Source organism: Esox lucius, chromosome 1 (genome assembly GCF_011004845.1).
Source record: "Esox lucius isolate fEsoLuc1 chromosome 1, fEsoLuc1.pri, whole genome shotgun sequence".
In the NCBI taxonomy this organism is placed as follows: domain Eukaryota; kingdom Metazoa; phylum Chordata; class Actinopteri; order Esociformes; family Esocidae; genus Esox; species Esox lucius.
In genome coordinates, this window is record NC_047569.1 from 1792694 (window position 1) to 1818167 (window position 25474).

The window sequence follows — 25474 nt, forward strand, 5'->3', positions numbered from 1 at the left end:
GAATTCTATCAAAGATACTTCCCAATCACCTTTCAAATCTATTCCTTTGGCAAATTCTGTCGTATAGCTCGAACTCGTATTGTTTGGATAGACATGTCTCGATGAGTTATTGGGCAGCGTTATGTAGAAGCCACAATGCTGATCGCAGTCAATGTAAATGACGTTGAGTTTTATCCAGTTTCTAGGTCAAACACTTGTTCCGATGGTATCCAGCTGTTGAATTTCTAACCAAGCCATTTCACAAGACTCTTTTTCTTCTCTTTCTGTACTTTTTCATCCAAAACTACTTAGACTTTAAAAGTGTTATCCACGATTATTTTCAGTAATTCCTGTTCATAAAAGGTCCCAACTATCACATTATCATCGTAATCTTTTATTCTATATACAGGAGGTACCCACGGAATACATTGTTATTTTTAAAATATTCATCTTTGTACCCTTTTCAGTGCCTTTTGTAAACGCACCTCTCAGCTTTGAGAGTCTCACAGTATCCCCAACCTGGAACTTGTAGCTTTTTTTTCAAGCATCAAGCATTTTGAAATTCTAATCTGCACATTGTTTTGTGTTCATAGAAAATATATTAATGTCTATAGTATCTATAAAAAAAGATTAGCAATCTACAAAGAGCAGCCAATATCCATTTCTTCCTGAACAGTTTAACATATTTATAGGTGTTTATAACAGTTTATAGGTGATGTAGTCAAAGAGTTGTTGAGATTTTAAAATGTTGATGATGCCCTTTGCTGACGCTCCCTTGCGACATGCTTTGGTTATGTGTAGACTGACTGCAATGTCGCCATAAATGTCTCCCACAATTAGAAAACCACGGTCGGAATCGAGAAAACAACACCTGTGCAATGTTGTCCAACGTTTTTCTTTCATAACGAGACTAACCCAGGGTTTGTAGCTTAAATTGTTTGCAGGCTATTGAGCTTTGAATGTCTGAATATCTGTCAAATATCATAACGTAAAACTACCTTTACCACGGTCTCAAAGCTTTACTGAAATGTTAGACTTTGATTACAACCACCGGTAAAACACAATTGCTAAGTTAAACGTTCTCGTGAGTTTAAAAAAAAGTGTGGTTGTAGGGAACTCCAATCCTCTTAATTTCACTGTTCATTGAAAATCGTCACACCCTCACTCCTGGTTTTCTGTGTCAGATTGGGTTATTTAGTTTTCTGTGTCGAGACCGTCCAGTTTTGAGCCATTATCAGAAAACAGTGTGTCATCTCTGTAATCTGATTACTTTGAATTACTTTTAGATTACTTTCATATTAAGAGGCATTAGAAAACAAATAGGAATAGCATATAAACTGTTGAACACCTTTTGCGGTATCAATCAATGTTCGAGTTTACATACTGGCCAAAAACAGAATTAGCATTTTACCTTATGGGTTTTGTACAGTGCCTTTGGGAAGGGTTTCTAAACCATTGTTTTCTACTTCAATATGATTGGGCTACATCTCTACATTACACCCTAAAGGTCTTTCAGATATTCAGTCGTTCCAATTAATCCAATAACCCTCGATCTTCGAACGTTCAATAAATTAATTAACCTTCAAGTGGTAAATTCATGAACAAGAATTTAAATACAAATTATATACTTTCTAAATTGTATTTTATCACCTGTCTATTTAGTAAGTAGTTATGGAGTATTAACATTCTTTTTTCATGTAAGTACACGTAGAACTTAAATGTTTCCTACAGAACTAATTCTTAATACATTCTTGTTACTAAGTAGTTACATAGGAACTACCCTGTAAGTAACTGGCTGTAATTTGAAGAGACCAAAATTGAGATTTTTGGCATGAGTGCAAACGAAATCCAATATTTCCACCCAAAGAACGCCATACCTACAGTAGAGCATGGCGGTGGCAGCATCCTGTTGGGGGGGTGTTTCTCTTCAGCAATGGAAAATACTATTTGGATTTTCCAACAAATACTCGGTTTTGTATTATATTCTGTTTTGTTTCCAGCACCCAAATTCCCACTGTCTTCCACTCTGTCTTCATCAGAGCTCAAGAAAATAAGGCCACCTGATAAAATAACAGAGGGTTGATGTTAGAGGTAATATTGTCAAATAGAATTTCTTGCAAACATTAAACATGGCAAGGGCTCTCTTTTGTCTGTCTACAGCATGTCAAGTGTGTGGATTTGTTTGTGTGTGTATGTACTGTACTTGAGGTGTTTTATGCTCAGGTTGATAACATTCTCCACCCTGTCCACATGTACACATTGGCACAGTGTCATGGAAAACGCTAATGGGAAAGGCATAGATTATTTTCACAAGTTAAGCTTCATTCAGGATTTGCAAACCTGTAGCAGTTAATAACACTCTCAGCAGAGTCAGTTCTCTGCAAACTTCGGCTTAGAAAGATAACAAGATGTTTACAGCCCTTGAGAAGTTCAGCCAACACTATAGCTATCTGTTGTAGGCACATCCTGTACAAGTGAGCTGAGCCAAAACACACAATGGCCTTACAAAATTACTGGCTTATACTTAGAATAAGCAATATGATTTCATTGTACCATGGAATAAGAAAATGTCTACCACACACAGTCATACAAGGCCTAGTAAAAAGAAGGAATTAACGTTTTGAGGACAACTAGGATTAGTCTGCTCATTTTCTAACATGGTGGGCCAGCTGTTTGAGCACTGCAATCTGAACTCAAATCTTGTTTTCCTGTCTTTGTTCATCAGGACATCTTTACAGCAGAGGCAAAATTTAAGGAGTCAGTGTTTGAGAACTACTACGTAATCTATTCATCAACGCTGTACCGGCAGCATGAGTCTGGCAGGGCCTGGTTCCTTGGCCTCAACAAAGACGGCGTGGTCATGAAAGGCAACCGTGTGAAGAAGACGAAGCCCTCCTCACACTTTGTGCCGAGACCCATTGAAGGTGAGGCTGAAATACATTGTGGCTGATAGCCAGCCACACTCAAGACCAGATCCAAATGCAACATCATAAATTTGATCAAGTTTTATTTAAATTGCAAAAGGTTGGCAACAAGCCATAGCTATTTTTAAGTATCATTCTATCGTTCTTTAAAATTATACTATATTCTGGATGTCAATCTGGTGATATTGAACAGATTGATATTTAATATTGTACTTCTTTTAATGTGCCAAAGACACGGCGTCTTTTGGTGTCCTCAACAGTAAATCAAATCATTGTTCAGCCAGAGTTTGGCAATGGTCCCTGATTAACTTAACATAATTAAATCCATTGAAGCATAATCATTACATTTTTAAGCTTAGAACAATGGTTTAAACAGTCGGTGTCAAAATGTCATTGTTAAGGTCTAAAGTAATGACTGACAATCAGCAACAGACCAGACTTTGCAGATGCCTCCCCGTGATGTCGGAGCTCAAGGCCCCTCCTCCAAACCATTCAAAATACATCTCCATCTATATGAGCTCATACAATACCACTGCCTCCTATGTCAATAGACTGATGGCCGTCTACATTTAACTACCATATACACTCACCTAAAGGATTATTAGGAACACCTGTTCAATTTCTCATGAATGCAATAATCTAATCAACCAATCACATGGCAGTTGCTTCAATGCTTCAAGACAATCTCCTGAACTCCAAACTGAATGTCAGAATGGGAAAGAAAGGTGATTTAAGCAATTTTGAGCGTGGCATGGTTGTTGGTGCCAGACGGGCCGGTCTGAGTATTTCACAATCTGTTCAGTTACTGGGATTTTCACGCACAACCATTTCTAGGGTTTACAAAGAATGGTTGTGAAAAGGGAAAAACATCCATTATGCGGCAGTCCTGTGGGCAAAAATGCCTTGTTGATGCTAGAGGTCAGAGGAGAATGGGCCGACTGATTCAAGCTGATAGAAGAGCAACTTTGACTGAAATAACCACTCGTTACAACCGAGGTATGCAGCAAAGCATTTGTGAAGCCACAACACGCACAATCTTGAGGGAGATGGGCTATAACAGCAGAAGACCACACCGGGTACCACTCATCTCCACTACAATTAGGAAAAAGAGGCTACATTTTGCACAAGCTCACCAAAATTGGACAGTTGAAGACTGGAAGAATGTTGCCTGGTCTGATGAGTCTCGATTTCTGTTGAGACATTCAGATGGTAGAGTCAGAATTTGGCGTAAACAGAATGAGAACATGGATCCATCATGCCTTGTTACCACTGTGCAGGCTGGTGGTGGTGGTGTAATGGTGTGGGGGATGTTTTCTTGGCACACTTTAGGCCCCTTAGTGCCAATTGGGCATCGTTTAAATGCCACAGCCTACCTGAGCATTGTTTCTGACCATGTCCATCCCTTTATGACCACCATGTACCCATCCTCTGATGGCTACATCCAGCAGGATAATGCACCATGTCACAAAGCTCCAATCATTTCAAATTGGTTTCTTGAACATGACAATGAGTTCACTGTACTGAAATGGCCCCCACAGTCACCAGATCTCAGCCCAATAGAGCATCTTTGGGATGTGGTGGAACGGGAGCTTCGTGCCCTGGATGTACATCCCACAAATCTCCATCAACTGCAAGATGCTATCCTATCAATATGGGCCAACATTTCTAAAGAATGCTTTCAGCACCTTGTTGAATCAATGCCACGTAGAATTAAGGCAGTTCTGAAGGCGTAAGGGGGTCAAACACAGTATTAGTATGGTGTTCCTAAAAATCCTTTAGGTGAGTGTACATATTCAGTAATGGAAAAGAGAGAAAAAAAAATTTTTTTAAAGCACAAATACACAATCGCATCAGCACAATTGGCAGACAGCGCTGTATAGCTTATTGATCATTGTTCAACACCAAGGAAAGCCTGGACCCAGGCAGTCACTGTTAATTTTGGCAACCATTTTATGATTTTGTCTAGTTTTTGTTATTTTGACTCAAATAGCTCTCAGTTTTAGAGACATATCATTTTATATCATAGTGAGCCATTTCTAGAACATATAATGTTTCGCCTACAATGTTGATATTGCCTACAATTAAGACTAGTTATAAAAAAATTCAGCACTGCATTTTTCAAAATTTTATTAGCCAATGAAAAATGCCTATTGCAAACCCATTATTGTTTGAGCAGTTTAATTGACATGGATGGAAATATCAGTTTAAAATATAAGAACGAGGCTCTGCCGCCATGTGTTGGAGTTTACCCCGGTGAACGAGAGGGTCGTTTCCCTGCGCCTACGGGTCGGGGATAGGTCTCTCACTGTTGTTTGTGCCTACGGGCCGAACGGCAGTGCAGAGTACCCGACCTTCTTGGAGTCTCTGGGAGGGGTGCTGGAAAGTGCTCCGACTGGGGACTCTATTGTTCTACTGGGGGACTTCAACGCCCACGTGGGCAACGACAGTGACACCTGGAGGGGCGTGATTGGGAGGAACGGCCCCCCTGATCTGAACCCGAGTGGTGTTCAGTTATTGGACTTCTGTGCTAGTCACAGTTTGTCCATAACGAACACCATGTTCAAGCATAAGGGTGTCCATCAGTGCACGTGGCACCAGGACACCCTAGGCCGCAGGTCGATGATCGACTTTGTTGTCGTCTCATCTGACCTGCGGCCGTATGTCTTGGACACTCGGGTGAAGAGAGGGGCGGAGCTGTCAACTGATCACCACCTGGTGGTGAGCTGGATCCGATGGCGGGGGAGGAAGCTGGACAGACTCGGCAGGCCCAAGCGTACTGTAAGGGTCTGCTGGGAACGTCTGGCCGAGTCTCCTGTCAGAGAGATCTTTAACTCCCACCTCCGGCAGAGCTTTGACTGGATCCCGAGGGAGGTTGGAGATATTGAGTCCGAGTGGACCATGTTCTCCACCGCCATTGTCGAAGCGGCCGCTCGGAGCTGTGGCCGTAAGGTCTCCGGTGCCTGTCGAGGCGGCAATCCCCGAACCCGGTGGTGGACACCGGAAGTAAGGGATGCCGTCAAGCTGAAGAAGGAGTCCTATCAGGCCTGGTTGGCTTGTGGGACTCCTGACGCAGCTGACGGGTACCGACAGGCCAAGCGGGCTGCAGCCCGGGTGGTTGTGGAGGCAAAAACTCGGGCCTGGGAGGAGTTCGGTGAGGCCATGGAGAAGGACTATCGGCTGGCCTCGAAGAGATTCTGGCAAACCATCCGGCGCCTCAGGAGAGGGAAACAGTGCCCTACCAACGCTGTTTACAGTAGAGGTGGGCAGCTGTTGACCTCAACTGAGGATGTCGTCGGGCGGTGGAAGGAATACTTCGAGGATCTCCTCAATCCCGCCGTCACGTCTTCCATTGAGGAAGCAGAGGATGAGGGCTCAGAGGTGGACTCGTCCATCACCCGGGCTGAAGTCACCGAGGTGGTTAAGAAACTCCTCGGTGGCAAGGCACCGGGGGTGGATGAGATCCGCCCTGAGTACCTCAAGTCTCTGGATGTTGTGGGGCTGTCTTGGCTGACACGCCTGTGCAACATCGCGTGGCAGTCGGGGACAGTGCCTCTGGGATGGCAGACCGGGGTGGTGGTCCCTCTTTATAAGAAGGGGGACCGGAGGGTGTGTTCCAACTATAGGGGGATCACACTTCTCAGCCTCCCCGGGAAAGTCTATGCCAGGGTTCTGGAGAGGAGAATACGGCCGATAGTAGAACCTCGGATTCAGGAGGAACAGTGTGGTTTTCGTCCTGGCCGCGGAACACTGGACCAGCTCTATACCCTCTACAGGGTGATGGAGGGTTCATGGGAGTTTGCCCAACCAGTCCACATGTGTTTTGTGGATTTGGAGAAGGCATTCGACTGTGTCCCTCGTGGCATCCTGTGGAGGGTGCTTCGGGAATATGGGGTCCTGGGTCCTTTGCTAAGGGCTGTCAGGTCCCTGTACGACCGAAGCAGGAGCTTGGTCCGCATTGCCGGCAGTAAGTCAGATTTGTTCCCTGTGCATGTTGGACTCCGGCAGGGCTGCCCTTTGTCACCGGTTCTGTTCGTAATTTTTATGGACAGAATTTCTAGGCGCAGCCAGGGGCCGGAGGGTGTCAGGTTTGGGGACCACACGATTTCGTCTCTGCTCTTTGCGGATGATGTTGTCGTGTTGGCCCCTTCAAGCCAGGACCTCCAGCATGCACTTGGACGGTTTGCAGCCGAGTGTGAAGCGGTGGGGATGAAAATCAGTACCTCCAAATCCGAGGCCATGGTCATCAGTCGGAAAAGGGTGGCTTGCCCACTTCAGGTTGGTGGAGAGTGCCTGCCTCAAGTGGAGGAGTTTAAGTATCTAGGGGTCCTGTTCACGAGTGAGGGAAGGATGGAACGGGAGATTGACAGACGGATCGGTGCAGCTTCTGCAGTAATGCGGTCGATGTATCGGTCTGTCGTGGTGAAGAAAGAGCTGAGCCGTAAGGCGAAGCTCTCGATTTACCGGTCAATCTACGTTCCTACTCTCACCTATGGTCATGAGCTTTGGGTCATGACCGAAAGGACAAGATCCCGGATACAGGCGGCCGAAATGAGCTTTCTCCGCAGGGTGGCTGGGCGATCCCTTAGAGATAGGGTGAGAAGCTCGGTCACCCGGGAGGAGCTCAGAGTAGAGCCGCTGCTCCTCCACATCGAGAGGGGTCAGCTGAGGTGGCTTGGGCATCTGTTTCGGATGCCTCCGGAACGCCTTCCTGGGAAGGTGTTCCGGTCCCGTCCCACCGGGAAGAGACCCCGGGGAAGACCTAGGACACGCTGGAGGGACTATGTCTCCCGGCTGGCCTGGGAACGCCTCGGTGTCCCCCCGGAAGAGCTGGAGGAAGTGTCTGGGGAGAGGGAAGTCTGGGCATCCCTGCTTAGACTGCTGCCCCCGCGACCCGGCCCCGGATTAAGCGGAAGATGATGCGATGCGATGCGATGCGAGAACGAGGGGAGAACAGGAGAAGATTCAAAAACATTTTGATAGTTAACAATTTAGGGTATATTCACGCCTCCAGTCACCAAACCACTTCATTTCTCTGTGCGTATATATTGGGATGATGCGCTTTCAGAGGTCTATCTGTGGAATCATGAAAAAAAACACTGAGAACCTCTCTTTCCAAAATCCTCCTAGCCAACTAGGGTAATTACAGTTATGCTCAAAAGTTTGCATACCCTTGGAGAAATGGTAATTTATGTACCATTTGTAAACAAAACATGGGTGAGCAGGCAAAACACATGTTGTTTATTTCTTATGGGATTCACATTCAACTGTAGGTCATAACAGAATGGCACAATCATAAAACAAAACGTGGCAGCCAAGAAAGAAATTAACTGACCCCTGTCTGCATACCCTTAGTTCTTAATACTGTTATAGCCCCCTTTAGCATCAATGACAGCGTGCAGCCTTTTGTAATAATTGTCTATGAGGCCCCCGAATTCTTGCAGGTGGTAAAGCTGCCCATTCATCTTGGCAAAGTGCCTCCGGGTCATGCAAAGTCTATGGGTCGTCTTGCATGAACCACACATTTGAGATCTCCCCAGAGTGGCTCGATGATATTAAGTTCAGGAGACTGTGATGGCCACTCCAGAACCTTCACCTTTTTCTACTGTAACCACTGGAATGTCAACCTGGCCTTATGCTTGTCATGTCATTGTCGTGCTGGAAGGTCCAAGAGTGTCCCATGCGCAGCTTTCGTGCAGAAGAATGCAAATTGTCTGCCAGTATTTTCTGAATACATGCTGCATTCATCTTGCCATACATTTTCTCATGATTCCCCATGCCTTTTGAGCTCACACACCCCCAAAACATCAGTGAGCCACCGCCATGCTTTACAGTGGGGATGGTATTCTGTTCACTATAGACCTTGTTGACCTTTCCAAACCTAGTGCTTATGATTGTGACCATGAAGCTCTATTTTGGTCTCGTCACTCCAAATTACAATGTATCAGAAGCTGTGAAGCATGTCAAGGTGTCATCGGGCATATTTGGAACCAGGCTTTATTGTGGCACTGCCGCAGTAAAGGCTTCTTTCTGGCAACTCGACCATGCAGCCCATTTTTGTTAAAGTATTGTCGTATTGTGCTCCTTGAAACAACCACACCATCTTTTTCCAGAGCAGCTCTGTATTTCTCCTAAGGTTATCTGTGGGTTTTTCTTTGTATCCCGAACAATTCTTCTGGCAGTTTTGGCTGAATTCATTTCTTTGTCTACCTGACCTTGACTTGGTATCAAGAGATCGCTGAATTTTCCACTTCTTAATAAGTTATTGAACAGTACAGACTGGCATTTGCAAGGCTTTGGATATCTTTTTATATCCTTTTCCATATTTATTACGTTCCATTACCTTGTTATGCAGGTCTTTTGACAGTTATTTTCTGCTCCCCATGGTTCAGTATCTAGCCTGCTCAGTGCATCCACATGAGAGCTAACAAACTCACTGACTATTTATACACCGACACTAATTGCAATTTAAAAAGCCACAGGTTTTGTGAAATTCACCTTCAATTGCCATTTTCACCTTTGTGTGTCACCTTGTGTGTCTGTAACAAGGCCAAACATTCAAGGGTATGTAAACTTTTGATCAGGGCCCTTTGTGTGATTTCTGTTATCATTATGATTTAAAAAGGAGCCAAACAACTATGTGATAATAAATCGCTTCATATGATCACTATCCTTAAATTAAATAAGACAGTTTTTTTGCATGATCAGTCATATTTTCTAAATCAATGCCAGAATTTCACAATTTCTGCCAGGGTATGCAAACTTTATGAGCATGTCTGTATCAAAACATAATGATTAGCAATTTTGAAAGCGGCGTAATGGCGTAATGCACATAAGATATGCAAAGGCTGTTGCCAGAATCAGGGATTTCTAGTCTATTTAACCCCCTTTTGACTGTTATATAGCTTACTTCACGGGATTCCTTTACCTTGCAATTGAAACTCAGGGACTCTCAACAAGCGGAGTTTTCTCGCAAAGTTTTTTGCTTCTTTATTTTTTTTATAGGCCTAGCTTATTCTTTGCTCTACAGGGTGGGCCTTGGGATGTGGGGGCTCCCCACCTCGTGTTAACTGCGGGAGTTTCCCAGCCGCCCGTTCTGACAATGTTATCAAATAACAGTTCTAGAGTAAGACATTTTCGCTTTTTTCATAGCAGGTTAGGTCTCTCTTCCAAATAAGTTACTGTAAATTCAGGAAGAGAAAAAATCTGTTTTGTTTTGTGCACTTCTTGATTCAAATAGCAATATATACTACCGGTCAAACGTTTTAGAACAACCCCATTTTTAAATTTTCTATTGAAATTGAAGCAGTTCAAGACCAGTGAATAACCTGAAATGGTACTAAAGTAAGTGGTAAACTGCCAGAGGTAAAAGAAAGAAAAACATAAAAGATTGTTACCAAAAACTGAAAAATTATGTACAGCTCTAAAAATGGAATGCAAGTGTGGGCCCTCACATCTCCCGGATATGAAAGCAAGGGATGTCGCACCACTTACATAGTATTCTGATTGTCTCTCTGTATTTTGTATCTTTTTTTATTGTTTGTGTGATTGAGTGTGAAATTATGCATTAGAAAAAAATAAAAAAGGGGGGGGTGCAGAAATTATGCTAATAATGACACTATTCACCATTTACTTGGTTGACATTAATGAATAATCTACACAAAAAAAAGATTTCTTACAAACTCTAAAAGCAGTGTTGGAACAGAATGTGTTACTACACCCTCTTAAGCATTATTTGGTCTGTATTGTACTCCAAGAAGTAACATATTGCCATCATAATGGCGAGAAAAAGGCAATAAAGGAAGACAAAAACCTATTAATGCTTAAAGTGTAGGTCTTTCCTGTATAGAAGTTGCAAAGTAAGCAGAGTGAGTACAGTTTCCTACACCATCAAATGGCAATTGGAAGCTGGAGGAAACTCTGAGGGGGAATAAGTCTTGCAGACCCAAAGTCACAACAGAATCAGAAAGACAAGACGAGTCAACAGTTTGCATGATAGGCGGCTCACATTACAATAGCTTCAATCACAGGCTTAACATTCGTCAAAGTTAGCCTCAGTTCCAACTGTGAAGAGAAGACTGAGTTGCAGGTTTGACAGGTCGAGAAGCAGAAAAGAAAAGCCCTTGCTAATATGGTAAAATAATAAAAAGAGGCTTGCCTCTGGGCCATGAAGCAATGCCAGTAGACAACTGAAGGTCCTAGGAACCGATTAATACAACATTTAAAATTGTTGGTTAATCATGCATGCTGTCAAGAATGCATAAGGATGGTTCCTCAAGTGTGTGACACCAACTGTCAAAGATGGAGGAAGCATGATGTTCAGGGGCTCTTTTTCTGGATCCAGAGTTGGCAACTTGTGCAGAGTGAGTGAACCCTGGACCAAAAACAGCTTGAGCAACAATTTTCAGCGCCATGTGATGCCCTCTGGTGTAGGGGATGCACCAATACTGATACCAGTATCAGGCCAATACTGGGCTCATGTTCTTGTACTCCTACTCATAGAAATATGCCAATGCCACGCACCAATGCTACATCATGGAAACATTAAGTGAAACTTGATGGTTGTATCGCCTCTGGCCGCATAAGTATAGAATATAGAACTCAGATTGGTAGAGCGGGAAGCCGGAGATGACCCAAGTAGAGCTGAGTGCAAGCTCTGCTGTGCTAAATTGTCAAGAAAACAAAAGGAAAAACACTAATTTAACACAAGCAATTTGATAAAACATCAAAAGACATCACAGTGCAGAGCTCAAGGACTAGCACCTAGCAGCGCAGAATCACAACCACTAGCTTTGCTGCTAACACAGGATAAGCAATATAAAATGTCCAGAGACATTTAATACTGCCTTATTAAAGCTTAATTAGTTAGGTAAAAAAACTATTAGAGCATTTTGCAATTTCTCATGGGTCAGAAAGCGGTTCTGCACCAATGCCTTATAGATGAATGAAGTTCCATCCATCCATCTTCTTCCGCTTATCTGGGGCCGGGTCGCGGGGGCAGCAGTATAAGCAGAGATGCCCAGACTTCCCTTTCCCTAGACACTTCCTCTAGCTCTTCCGGGGGGACACCGAGGCGTTCCCAGGCCAGCCGGGAGACATAGTCCCTCCAGCGTGTCCTAGGTCTTCCCCGGGGTCTCCTCCTGGTGGGACGGGCCCGGAAACACCTTCCCAGGAAGGCGTTCAGGAGGCATCCGGAACAGATGCCCAAGCCACCTCAGCTGACCCCTCTCGATGTGGAGGAGCACCGGCTCTACTCTGAGCTCCTCCCGGGTGACCGAGCTTTTCACCCTATCTCAAAGGGCCACCCTACGGAGAAAGCTAATTTCAGCCGCCTGTATCCGGGATCTTGTCCTTTCGGTAATGACCCAAAGCTCATGACCATAGGTGAGAGTAGGAATGTAGATTGACCGGTAAATCGAGAGCTTCGCCTTGCGACTCAGCTCTTTCTTCACCACGACAGACCGATACATCAACCACATTACTGCAGAAGCTGCACCGATCCGTCTGTCAATCTCCCGTTCCATCCTTCCCTCACTCGTGAACAAGAACCCTAGATGCTTAAACTCCTCCACTTGAGGCAGGCACTCTCCACCAACCTGAAGTGGGCAAGCCACCCTTTTCCGACTGAGGACCATGGCCTCGGATTTGGAGGTACTGATTCTCATCCCCACCGCTTCACACTCGGCTGCAAACCGTCCCAGTGCATGCTGAAGGTCCTGGTTTGAAGGGGCCAACACGACAACATCATCCGCAAAGAGCAAAGACGAAATCGTGTGGTCCCCAAACCTAACACCCTCCAGCCCCTGCCTGTGTCTAGAAATTCTGTCCATAAAAATTATGAACAGAACCGGCGACAAAGGGCAGCCCTGCCAGAGTCCAACATGCACAGGGAACAAGTCTGTCTTACTGCCGGCAATGCGGACCAAGCTCCTGCTTCGGTCGTACAGGGACCTGACAGCCCTTAGCAAAGGACCCAGGACCCCATATTCCCGAAGCACCCTCCACAGGATGCCGCGAGGGACACAGTCGAATGCCTTCTCCAAATCCTCAAAACACATGTGGATTGGTTGGGCAAACCCTCCAGCACCCCGTAGAGGGTACAGAGCTGGTCCAGTGTTCCACGGCCCGGACGAAAACCACTCTGTTCCTCCTGAATCCGAGGTTCTACTATCGGCTGTATTCTTCTCTCCAGTACCCTGGCATAGACTTTCCCGGGGAGGCTGAGAAGTGTGATCCCCCTGTAGTTGGAACACACCCTCCGGTCCCCCTTCTTAAAAAGAGGGACCACCACCTCGGTCTGCCATCCCAGAGGCACTGTCCCAGACCGCCACGCGATGTTGCACAGGCGTGTCAACCAAGACAGCCCTACAACATCCAGAGACTTGAGGTACTCAGGGCGGATCTCATCCACCCCCGGTGCCTTGCCACCAAGGAGTTTCTTGACTACCTCTGTGACTTTAGCCCGGGTGATGGACAAGTCCACCTCTGAGCCCTCATGCTCTGCTTCCTCAATGGAAGACGTGACGGCGGGATTGAGGAGATCCTCGAAGTACTCCTTCCACCGCCCGACGACATCCCCAGTTGAGGTCAACAGCTGCCCACCTCTACTGTAAACAGTGTTGGTAGGGCACTTTTTCCCTCTCCTGAGGCGCTGGACGGTTTGCCAGAATCTCTTCGAGGCCAGCCAATAGTCCTTCTCCATGGCCTCACCGAACTCCTCCCAGGCCCGAGTTTTTGCCTCCACAATCACCCGGGCTGCAGTCCGCTCGGCCTGCCGGTACCCGTCAGCTGCCTCAGGAGTCCCACAAGCCAACCAGGCCTGATAGGACTCCTTCTTCTTCGCATCCCTTACTTCCAGTGTCCACCACAGGGTTCGGGGATTGCCGCCTCGATAGGCACCGTAGACCTTACGGCCACAGCTGCGAGTGGCCGCTTCGACAATGGCGGTGGAGAACATGGTCCACTCGGACTCTATCTCCAGCCACCCTCGGGATCCAGTCGAAGCTCTGCCGGAGGTGGGAGTTAAAGATCTCTCTGACAGGAGACTCGGCCAGACGTTCCCGGCAGACCCTTACAGTACGCTTGGGTCTGCAGAGTCTGTCCAGCTTCCTCCCCCGCCATCGGATCCAACTCACCACCAGGTGGTGATCAGTTGACAGCTCCGCCCCTCTCTTCACCCGAGTGTCCAAGACATACGGTCGCAGGTCAGATGAAACGACAACAAAGTCGATCATCGACCTGCAGCCTAGGGTGTCCTGGTGCCACGTGCACTGTTGGACACCCTTATGCTTGAACATGGTGTTCGTTATGGACAAACTATGACTAGCACAGAAGTCCAATAACTGAACACCGCTCGGGTTCAGATCAGGGGGGCCGTTCCTCCCAATCACGCCCGTCCAGGTGTCACTGTCGTTGCCCACGTGGGCGTTGAAGTCCCCCAGTAGAACGATGGAGTCCCCAGTTGGAGCACTTTCCAGCATCCCTCCCAGAGACTCCAAGAAGGTCGGGTACTCTGCACTGCCGTTCGGCCCGTAAGCACAAACAACAGTGGGAGACCTATCCCCGACCCGTAGGCGCAGGGAAACGACCCTCTCGCTCACCGGGGTAAACTCCAACACATGGCGGCAGAGGTGGGGAACTGTAAGCAAACCCACACCAGCCCGCCGCCTCTCACCATGGGCAACTCCAGAGTGGTGGAGAGTCCATCCTCTCTCAAGGAGTGTGGTTCTAGTGCCAAAATTGTGCGTGGAGGTGATTCCGACTATCTCTAGTCGGAACCTCTCAACCTCACGCACAATCTCAGGCTTCTTCCCCGCCAGCGAGGTGACGTTCCACGTCCCTAGAACTAGTTTCCGTGTCCAGGGATCGGGTTGTCGAGGCCCCGCCTTCGACTGCCGCCCGATCCTCTGCGCACCGACCCCTTATGGTCCGTCCTGCAGGTGGTGAGCCCACGGGAAGGCGGCCCCATGTCGCTCCTTTGGACTGAGCCCGGCCGGACCCCGTGGGGAAAGGCCCGGCCACCAGGCGCTCGCATACAAGCCCCAACCCCGGGCCTGGCTCCAGGGTGGGGCCCCGGCTGCGCCATACCGTGCGACGTCACGGTCCTCAAAATGTTTTCCGTCATTAAAGGGTTTTGAACCGCTCTTAGTCTGACCGGTCGCCTAGGACCTGTTTGCCTTGGGAGATCCTACCAGGGGCATATAGCCCCAGACAACATAGCTCCTAGGCTCACTCGGGTACTCAAACCCCTCCACCACGTTAAGGTGGCACTTTATGGAGGAGTGAATGAAGTTCAGAATAATAATGTGGTACACTTCAACTGTGAGGGACGGAACATAAAACAAAAATCGTATGATTTTTAAATAATTAATTTGCATTTTATTGCGTGACATAAGTATTTGATCACCTACCAACCAGTAAGAATTCCGGCTCTCACAGACCTGTTAGTTTTTCTTTAAGAAGCCCTCCTGTTCTCCACTCATTTCCTGTATTAACTGCACCTGTTTGAACTTGTTACCTGTATAAAGACACCTGTCCACACACTCAATCAAACAGACTCCAACCTCTCCACAATGGCCAAGACCAGAGAGCTGTCTAAGGACATCAGGGATAAAATTGTAGACCTTCACAAGGCTGGGATGGGCTACAGGACAATAGGGAAGCAGCTTGGTGAGAAGGCAACAACTGTTGGCGCAATTATTAGAAAATGGAAGAAGTTCAAGATGACGGTCAATCTACCTGGGTCTGGGCTCCATGCAAGATCTCACCTCGTGGTGCATGAATGATTATGAGGAAGGTGATGGATCAGCCCAGAACTACACAGCAGGACCTGGTCAATGACCTGAAGAGAGCTAGGACCACAGTCTCAAAGAAAACCATTAGTTACACACGACGCCGTCATGGATTAAAATCCTGCAGCGCTGGCAAGGTCCCCCTGCTCAAGCCAGCGCATATCCAAGCCCGTTTGAAGTTTGCCAATGACCATCTGGATGATCCAGAGGAGGAATAGGAGAAAGTCATGTGGTCTGATGAGACAAAAATTCACTCACCATGTTTGGAGGAAGAAGGATGAGTACAACCCCAAGAACACCATCCCAACCGTGAAGTAGGGAGGTGGAAACATCATTCTTTGGGGATGCTTTTCTACAAAGGGGACAGGACGACTGCACCGTATTGAGGGGAGGATGGATAGGGCCATGTATCGCAGGATCTTGGCCAACAACCTCCTTCCCTCACTAAGAGCATTGAAGATGGGTCGTGGCTGGGTCTTCCAGCATGACAACGACCCAAAACACACAGCCAGGGTAACTAAGGAGTGGCTCCGTAAGAAGCATCTCAAGGTCTTTGGAGTGGCCTAGTCAGTCTCCAGACCTGAACCCAATAGAAAATCTTGCGAGGCAGCTGAAATACTGTATTGTCCAGTGACAGCCCCTAAACCTGAAGGATCTGGAGAAGGTCTGTATGTAGGAGTGGGCCAGAATCCCTGCTGCAGTGTGTGCAAACCTGGTCAAGAACTACAGTAAACATATGATCTCTGTAATTGCAAATAAAGGTTTCTGTACAAGAAAAGTTCTGCTTTTCTGATGTATCAAATACTTATGTCATGCAATAAAATGCAAATGAATTACTTGAATATCATACAATGTGATTTTCTGGATTTTTGTTTTAGATTCTGTCACTCCCAGTTGAAGATTACCTATGATAAATTATTTATACTCTATACAGCCATTGATTGTTGACAAATATAACTTAGAAATGCCTCAAGAGCTCTTACTATAGTTCTCTTACACCATCGGAAAAAATAGAAACATGTTTTGCTTTGTTATTTGTAAACAATTTGACGGTAACCACCGTAACTGTATACCCTCAAAAGATGGTTAAAACTATTTTAATAACTTTGATTGTCCTTTAATGGCTTTTTCTGTACATTAGGTGGTGGCAGGATTTCTCCAGCCTCATCCCTTAGCTATTTACTTAGGGTGGTGCCCTATTTGATATTGATCAAACTCTGTATTTCCCCTTTAAAGGTTGAGAAGCTGAATAATCTCCTCTGTAATGGGAGTCAGGGTTGGTGTTAATTAAAATTCCCTAATTTCATTAGGGGATTTTAATTGAATAAGGATGCATTGTTATCTGTTGTTGAATTGAATTGACTGACTATATTTAAAATGGATCCCAACCCTTCTTAGAGGGCACATGAAGATTTTAATGTTGTGTTTAAACTAATATTGAATCTGAAATTTCAATGAATCTCTGTTTTTCTCACTTCTATCTCTCACTGTCCCCCTCCATGTCTTTCTTTTTATTTCACTTTACCCTCTCCACCAACCTTGTTGCAGTTTGCATGTACAAAGAGCCATCCCTGCATGAAATCGAGGAGAAGGCACGCTCACGGAAAGACTCCGGTACTGAGGCACCCGCTCTCCTGAACGGAGGAGAAAATGTGGCAGGCCAGGACTCCACAGAGCAGGATGGTGGTTCATAGCCTGCACAGCGCTCCCTGGAGTCGAACTCCATTTCTTACACCTTGTTCCACCGAAAACAACAGCGACTACGATAAACAACAACAAACAAACAACAAAAAATAAAACAAAACCGAAAAAAAGAAGATTAAAAAAACTGAATTCTTGCCTGTAAAATATTTTAGAATAAAAGGGGAGACATATTTGAAAGTCAGGCTGTTCAATTTACATTTTATGCAAAAGCCTGCTGTGAGTGTGGCACCAGGAAGTTCACTCTTCTCATCATGACAAAGTCAATGTTTTAACATTGAGCTCTGAAATAAGCTTTAAACCATGGTATTACAAACAATTTATTTCATGAATGCAACCGCACTTTCACTTGCTTCTTTGTGTTATTATAATAATTTGGTTAGAAAGACTGCCCCCTCCCGCCTGTAATAACTGTCCTTCTCCTTTTGGGTTGGGGGCAAGGAGACATGGGGTGGGATACGGGGAGTGTCACTTCTGCAGACACTGCCATCAGATCGGAATCTGTGTATATCACAAGTTCTGTTCTCTGATTTGTTGTGATTCTCATGGGCAAGGGGGGGCAAAGTGTATCACTAGGGTTTGGGGGTCACTGTACAACAATGTATTAGCCACCTGTTGGGCGAGTCAAAGTTGGCTACCTGTCCAATGTTAGGCTGGTTCAGTATTATTCTTAGACATTTTGAGCTTTAGTGCAGTCACTGTTCTCCTGCAGACAGTTCTCCTGCAGTCACATACCATGGTCAAGACTTATGGGGTGCCAGAGGCTTTGGTGAGACAGATGTGTAGTATAGTAATACTACACATGTACCGTTGTTGGATTTAGTTTTTTTTTTTTCTACACCCAGTGTAAATGTATAACATAGGTTAATACATTGAAAGTTCAGTATTTGTTTGAATAGTTTGCTTACATCACGTATATGAACAAATGAAAATAACGATGATTTGATGTGAAACTTGATGATGATAACTTGTGAAGTAATCATCATCTAGGGCTAACGACAGGTCGACAGTCACACCCCGATTTCAGATGTCATGATACGTACCACTACCATCAAACCTTAATCCTTACATACAGTAAGTCATTCATATTTCAGATGGATATATTTACTAAATCCATTTAGTTTGTAGACTGCTCTGCTAAAACTACAGACTACATTCTCAAACATCCAAATCATAAAATGTGTCCCTGTAATTAACATCACCATTGTGTAATAAGATGCACTACTAAGAATCTGTTATACACTGCCCTGATTCACTGTAGACTCTCTGGATCCACTGCTGGGAATACCTACACACACTGCCCTATATCCTATTGTCTTAGTAGCTCTTTCCTTGTCACAGTTCAACTCATCACTTTCCACCAACACTGAAAGTTTGTTTTTTGAAAAGTCAAAATTAGCCTGTGAAATTGGTCATGAAATCTATGAGGTCCTCTCTGATTGGCTGTGCTGAACCAGGCCCTGTCCGAAGGCGAGGTTCCTCTACATTATATTTGTGTAAATTAGTGATTTCTTATTTTATTGTTATACTACCAATAAGTAGAGAAGATGGTCCAATCACAAGACACCATACTGCCTCTGAAAAGTCTTCCATTGTGGGAAAAGGTCACCAGCACTAGGACTAGGTAAGGAGGGCCAGGGTAGGGTTTGGGATTGGTTTATTTATATGAGGTCAGGTTCATGTCACCCAGGCAATGGTCTTGGTGTTGGGGCAAAACGAGAACTGGCTAATTGTGTACCAGTGTGTTTTGATGTCTCATCAAGCAGCTAGGCCCAACATTGATCTCACCCTGGCCATAGAGGGTAACTGAATGCTGCGATCAATGCCATATTTACTGTAAATTGTCTTTTGTCAAACCTTGACTCTTTGTGTTTGCTAATGTTTGCACATTCATTGCAACACCTTCATATGTGTCATATAATAGAAAAACATTGCAAATAATCAGCAGGATGAAAAAAATTAACACAATAATAAAAGAACGATACCAAACCTTAGTCTCTCTGGCATTTTATTGCTCTTGTAGTATCAACAGGAGTCTATTGCTTTTCGTTATGTTTGATGTCCACAGACCGCTAAATGAGTTGATTAAGACCTTCCTACATTAGCGTCCAATTCCTATGTGATACAAAATGCAACCACACTTCCTCATGCCAGAAAGTACTGAGGGAAATTTCATAGCTTTTTGAAACTTTTTAAATGTACTATGTCCACTTTAATGAGACACCAATGTAAATGATTAGCTGCACATTGAAATGAAATCAAATGAAATAAGGACATTTCCAACTATTTAGAAATACACTCACCTAAAGGATTATTAGGAACACCTGTTCAATTTCTCATTAATGCAATAATCTAATCAACCAATCACATGGCAGTTGCTTCAATGCATTTAGGGGTGTGGTCCTGGTCAAGAAAATATCCTGAACTCCAAACTGAATGTCAGAATGGGAAAGAAAGGTGATATAAGCAATTTTGAGCATGGCATGGTTGTTGGTGCCAGACGGGCCAGTCTGAGTATTTCACAATCTGATCAGTTACTGGGACTTTCACGCACAACTATTTCTAGGGTTTACAAAGAATGGTGTGAAAAGGGAAAAACATCCAGTATGCGGCAGTCCTGTGGGCGAAAATGCCTTGTTGATGCTAGAGGTCAGAGGAGAATGGGCCGACTGATTCAAACTGATAGAAGAGCAACTTTGACTGAAATAACCACTCGTTACAACCGAGGTATGCAGCAAAGCCTTTGTGAAGCCACAACACGCACAACCTTGAGGCGGATGGGCTACAACATCAGAAGACCCCACCGGGTACCACTCATCTCCAAAACAAATAGGAAAAAGAGGCTACAATTTGCACGAGCTCACCAAAATTGGACAGTTGAAGACTGGAAGAATGTTGCCTGGTCTGATGAGTTTCGATTTCTGTTGAGACATTCAGATGGTATAGATGGTAGTCAGAATTTGGCGTAAACAGAATGAGAACATGGATCCATCATGCCTTGTTACCACTGTGCAGGCTGGTGGTGGTGGTGTAATGGTGTGGGGGATGTTTTCTTGGCACACTTTAAGCCCCTTAGTGCCAATTGGGCATCGTTTAAATGCCACGGCCTACCTGAGCATTGTTTCTGACCATGTCCATCCCTTTATGACCACCATGTACCCATCCTCTGATGGCTACTTCCAGCAGGATAATGCACCATGTCACAAAGCTCCAATCATTTCAAATTGGTTTCTTGAACATGACAATGAGTTCACTGTACTGAAATGGCCCCCACAGTCACCAGATCTCAACCCAATAGAGCATCTTTGGGATGTGGTGGAACGGGAGCTTCGTGCCCTGGATGTGCATCCCACAAATCTCCATCAACTGCAAGATGCTATCCTATCAATATGGGCCAACATTTCTAAAGAATACTTTCAGCACTTTGTTGAATCAATGTCACGTAGAATTAAGGCAGTTCTGAAGGCGAAAGGGGGTCAAACACAGTATTAGTATGGTGTTCCTAATAATCCTTTAAGTGAGTGTACATCCCAAAACCATGCAAGTTATACTCCCTGACACGCATTCTCCTAGACACAGAGTTGTGCTTTCTGGCGAGACATGTATACGTATATCTAAATAAGGAACATTTTTAATAAATACTTGTAATAGGCTTCTAATTATGAAAAGAAATACTACCAACCTAATCAATTATATTTCTCCTTTACCATAAAATGAATGGCTGTCTTATGTCCTCCAAGATCAATCCACTGCCTTTGACACTGCAAACCATCTCTTCTCAAGAATCAGTATCTGAATTGCCTTAATTTACCAAGTTAGTTTACACTTACCCCAAATACGGTTTAAAAGCACTGTTAGTGATAAGCAACATATAAAGGTTTGGACAGTAGAAGGCAAAGAACAGAGCTCATGTAAAAGTGTATGTGGTTATTTTAAAGTGTATTATTAGGGTTAAATCATTAAAAAATCTTAATATGTTTGCCAAATGGAGGATCTATAACCCAACCAGGAGGATATAATATAGTTTAACGCTATATTAATTGTATTAAAACATTTTGTTGGTAACTATCTGAAGTTGTCACTGCTATAGACTTAAGACTATAGTCCTGTGACCAAGGTGAAATACCCACAGTTTCGACCATGACCTGCTGCTATGCACAATATATTCTGAAAGCAAAATTATTTTTGGTACTGAAGCATTGAACAGCTTCCACAATGATCTTTGGCAGAACCAAGTTTATAGCACAAGATGACATAAAATCAGTTGAGAGCTTACAATGGGTTCCCCCATGGGTACATTTTCATGTATATGATAACAGTAGAAGTGCAAAAGCTAATGGCTTTTGATGACATCCAGAAACATGTAGCTGGGAATCTAGTTAGGTAAAATGTTCTAGCATGGTGTTGCTTACTAGACAACTTTCAACATCTGCTCTGCTGCCCATGCCTGTGCATGTGTAGCAGAGCAGACAGTAAAAATAGGCTGTTCTTTGTGGCCTTATTTGTGGCCTTATAACGTGACTTTTCCAAAAAGGTTACAGTGGTCGGACATTAAATTAAATTTACCATCACAGCTATTGGAGGTGTTGATTCCCATATTTGCCCCAAACAACAGTACATATTGTTAGGTTAAAAATATTTTTTCTTTCTATGAATTGCATTTGCTATTCCAGATTAGACCTATGTTCATTCAAAATAATTCATACAAACATCTGAGCTTGATTCATCCATTTATCGGAAACTAAAAAGCATATTTTTTAATCTAAAAAAAGGAGAGGATTGGCCCTACTACCTTTATATTTGTCTACTGTCTATAATATCAAAGCTCTATTGGACCTTAATTCTGCGGAAGTAGTGTTAACATCCTACCCTGCACAATAAATATTTGGAAGCCAATTTAGGGGCCACTGTCATTCCTGCTTCTGATAATATGGAACCCCACATTCTCCCATTCTAACATAGATAATGCTTTTGATCAGTGGGGAGAGCAGGAGATCCACACCACAGGGGATATCTACCAGGTAAGAACTTTTCTAATTTAATTAACAGATAACTATGACTTCTCAATATGGCCCAATGACATGATGCACAATTTTGATATCCAAACACCTTTATGAAGTAAAAATAAGGAATTTAATTTTTTTTTTTATTGAATCTATTAATCTCTGTTTATCATGATGTGAACAAGCATTGAAGGTATTACAGAGTTTAAGAATTATAAGACATTATAGCCATAAAATGTCATATCGGATAACTGTCTGGACCTCATGATGAAATGCAAAAAAGACTGTTAAAAATCGAATAAACCCTAAAATCTCTGCCACAGGCATTATTATGTGGGTGTTGACAACAATATATTTAAATATTACAAAGAATATGACATTCAGTTGATTGTTATGCTTTGGAGCATTCTGTCCCAAAACTGGTAGTCAGCCAATGTCATCCAGGATAACAAGCAATCTGTAGCAATTTTATGGGGAATTTTCTTTTGACACGTTATCTGGCAGGATGTTACACAATCAGGAAGACCCTGAAGTCCCCTCAAACAATGGTGAAAGGTTACTATGTCTTCTATAAAATGTGTTTAATCTACCCTTTTCGCTGTTGAGTCGTTTAGGATAACGTTAAAAAAACATATATAATGTTGATACTTGGAAGTTAAAGGTCAAGGTTGCAGATTTATATAGGTGGCCAGAAAAACTGCCTGATTAAGGTTCAAACTGAGTTTTGTCATACCAGATAACAGTTTTGTTATATAGGATAACAGTTATTTTCTGTTAGCCCATAATGTAATCCATTATCCTGGATGACAAGTGTTTGACATTATATTCTTCTTATACAGGTTTCAGCTTTTATTTGTATAATTTCCATTCATATTGTGATACTAACAAATTAAACATTTATAATAATATTAAATTAAATGTTTGTCCAACCTGTCATATTGGGGGAATCCACCCCTTTAAGAAAAGGCTATCCACTCTAGTGACATCACAATGTCGTTTTTTTCTCTCTTCAGTGGTGGGAAATTCAAATGAGATGAGTGAGTAGCTTAATTTCCTACTGACACATTTTGCTTACTCGCTCTGCCCAAGCTTAACATTATCCTTTCTGCATGAAATATGCCAGAAGTGATTAGAACAAAATGTTTTATAGTTATAATTTTATATAGTTACATGTTTAACTATACCAAATTCTCTTTAACAACCAGACTAGCTCGTTAGCTAGTCCCAGTTTGTTGTAAGCTAATATGCTAATTGAAGCTTAAAATGTGGACATATTGCCGCCCCCGCCCCAATAAATATTATGGGACACTGGAAAATATTAGCCTATATTATTGCTGATTCATAGTTGGGTCACAATGTATATTAAGTGTAGCATCATTACACATGAATAAATCCTTAATAAACATGAAATACATTTTCTTCTCTGTTAATAAAGCATGTAATTAAGCATACTTAATTGTAAAGTGCATTATGAGCTATTTCAGGTTTAAACTTGTGTCAAAAGAGAATGCACCGTATTCATAATGTTTTTCATTTGCCTAGATGCCTAGTTATTATCTACAGTGGGGAGAACAAATATTTGATGCACTGCCGATTTTGCAGGTTTTCCCACTTACAAAGCATGTAGAACTCTGTAATTTTTATCATAGGTACTCTTCAACTATGAGTGAGGGAATATAAAAATAAAAGTAATTAATTTGAATTTTTTGCTTGCAATTACAGAGATCATACGTTTCCTGTAGTTTTTGACCAGGTTCTTGACCCACTCCTCCATACAGACCTTCTCCAGATCCTTCAGGTGTCGCTGGGCAATATGGACTTTCAGCTCCCTCCCAAGATTTTCTATTGGGTTCAGGTCTGGAGACTGGCTAGGCCACTCCAGGACCTTGAGATGCTTCTTACGGAGCCACTCCTTAGTTGCCCTGGCTGTGTGTTTCGGGTCATTGTCATGCTGGAAGACCCAGCCAAGACCCATCTTCAATGCTCTAACTGAGGGAAGGAGGTTGTTGGCCAAGATCTCACGATACATGGCCCCATCCATCCTCCCCTCAATACGGTGCAGTCGTCCTGTCCCCTTTGCAGAAAAGCATCCCCAAAGAATGATGTTTCCACCTCCATGCTTCACGGTTGGTATGGTGTTCTTGGGGTTGTACTCATCCTTCTTCTTCCTCCAAACTCGGCGAGTGGAGTTTAGACCAAAAAGCTCAATTTTTGTCTCATCATACCACATGACCTTCTCCTATTCCTCCTCTGGATCATCCATATGGTCATTGGCAAACTTCAGATGGGACATGCGCTGCCTTGAGCAGGGGGACATTGCGTGCGCTGCAGGATTTTAATCCATGACGGCGTAATGTGTTACTAATGGTTTTCTTTGAGACTGTGGTCCCAGCTCTCTTCAGGTCATTGACCAGATCCTGCTGTGTAGTTCTGGGCTGATCCCACACCTTCCTCATGATCATTGATGCACCACGAGGTGTGATCTTGCATGGAGCCCCAGACCGAGGGAGATTGACTGTCATCTTGAACTTCTTCCATTTTCAAATAATTGCACCAACAGTTGTTGCCTTCTCACCAAGCTGCTTGCCAATTGTCCTGTAGCCCATCCTAGCCTTGTGAAGGTCTACAATTTTATCCCTGATGTCTTTAAACAGCTCTTTGGTCTTGGCCATTGTGGTGAGGTTGGAGTCTGTTTGACTGAGTGTGTGGACAGGTCTCTTTATACAGGTAACAAGTTCAAACAGGTGCAGTTAATACAGGTAATGAGTGGAGAACAGGAGGGCTTCTTAAAGAAAAACTAACAGGTCTGTGAGAGCCAGAATTCTTACTGGTTGGTAAGCAATCAAATATGTCAAAATGTCATGCAATAAAATGCAAATTCATTATTAAAAAATTATACCATGTGATTTTCTGGATATTTTTTTTATTCCGTCTCTCACAGTTGAAGTGTACCTATGATAAAAATTACAGACCCCTACATGCTTTGTAAGTAGGAAAACCTGCAAAATTGGCAGTGCATCAAATACTTGTTCTCCCCACTGTACGTGTCAAAGTAACATCCACATGAATGGCAGGACCC

The 25474-nt window shown here is 43.9% G+C and overlaps 1 protein-coding gene across 7 annotated transcripts in view; it reads left to right on the plus strand.

Moving 5' to 3' along the window:
* LOC105006653 (fibroblast growth factor 12) overlaps positions 1-18739 on the plus strand; it is a 244861-nt gene extending 226122 nt beyond the window's left edge. For all 7 annotated transcript variants that reach the window (XM_029121183.2, XM_029121177.2, XM_034293581.1 and 4 more), the window contains 2 exons: positions 2705-2903; positions 17240-18739. In XM_029121183.2, coding sequence (XP_028977016.1) covers positions 2705-2903; positions 17240-17385 — 345 coding nt within the window. In that variant the 3' untranslated portion in view covers positions 17386-18739. The remainder of the gene's footprint in view (positions 1-2704; positions 2904-17239) is intronic.
* Positions 18740-25474: the final 6735 nt, after the last annotated feature.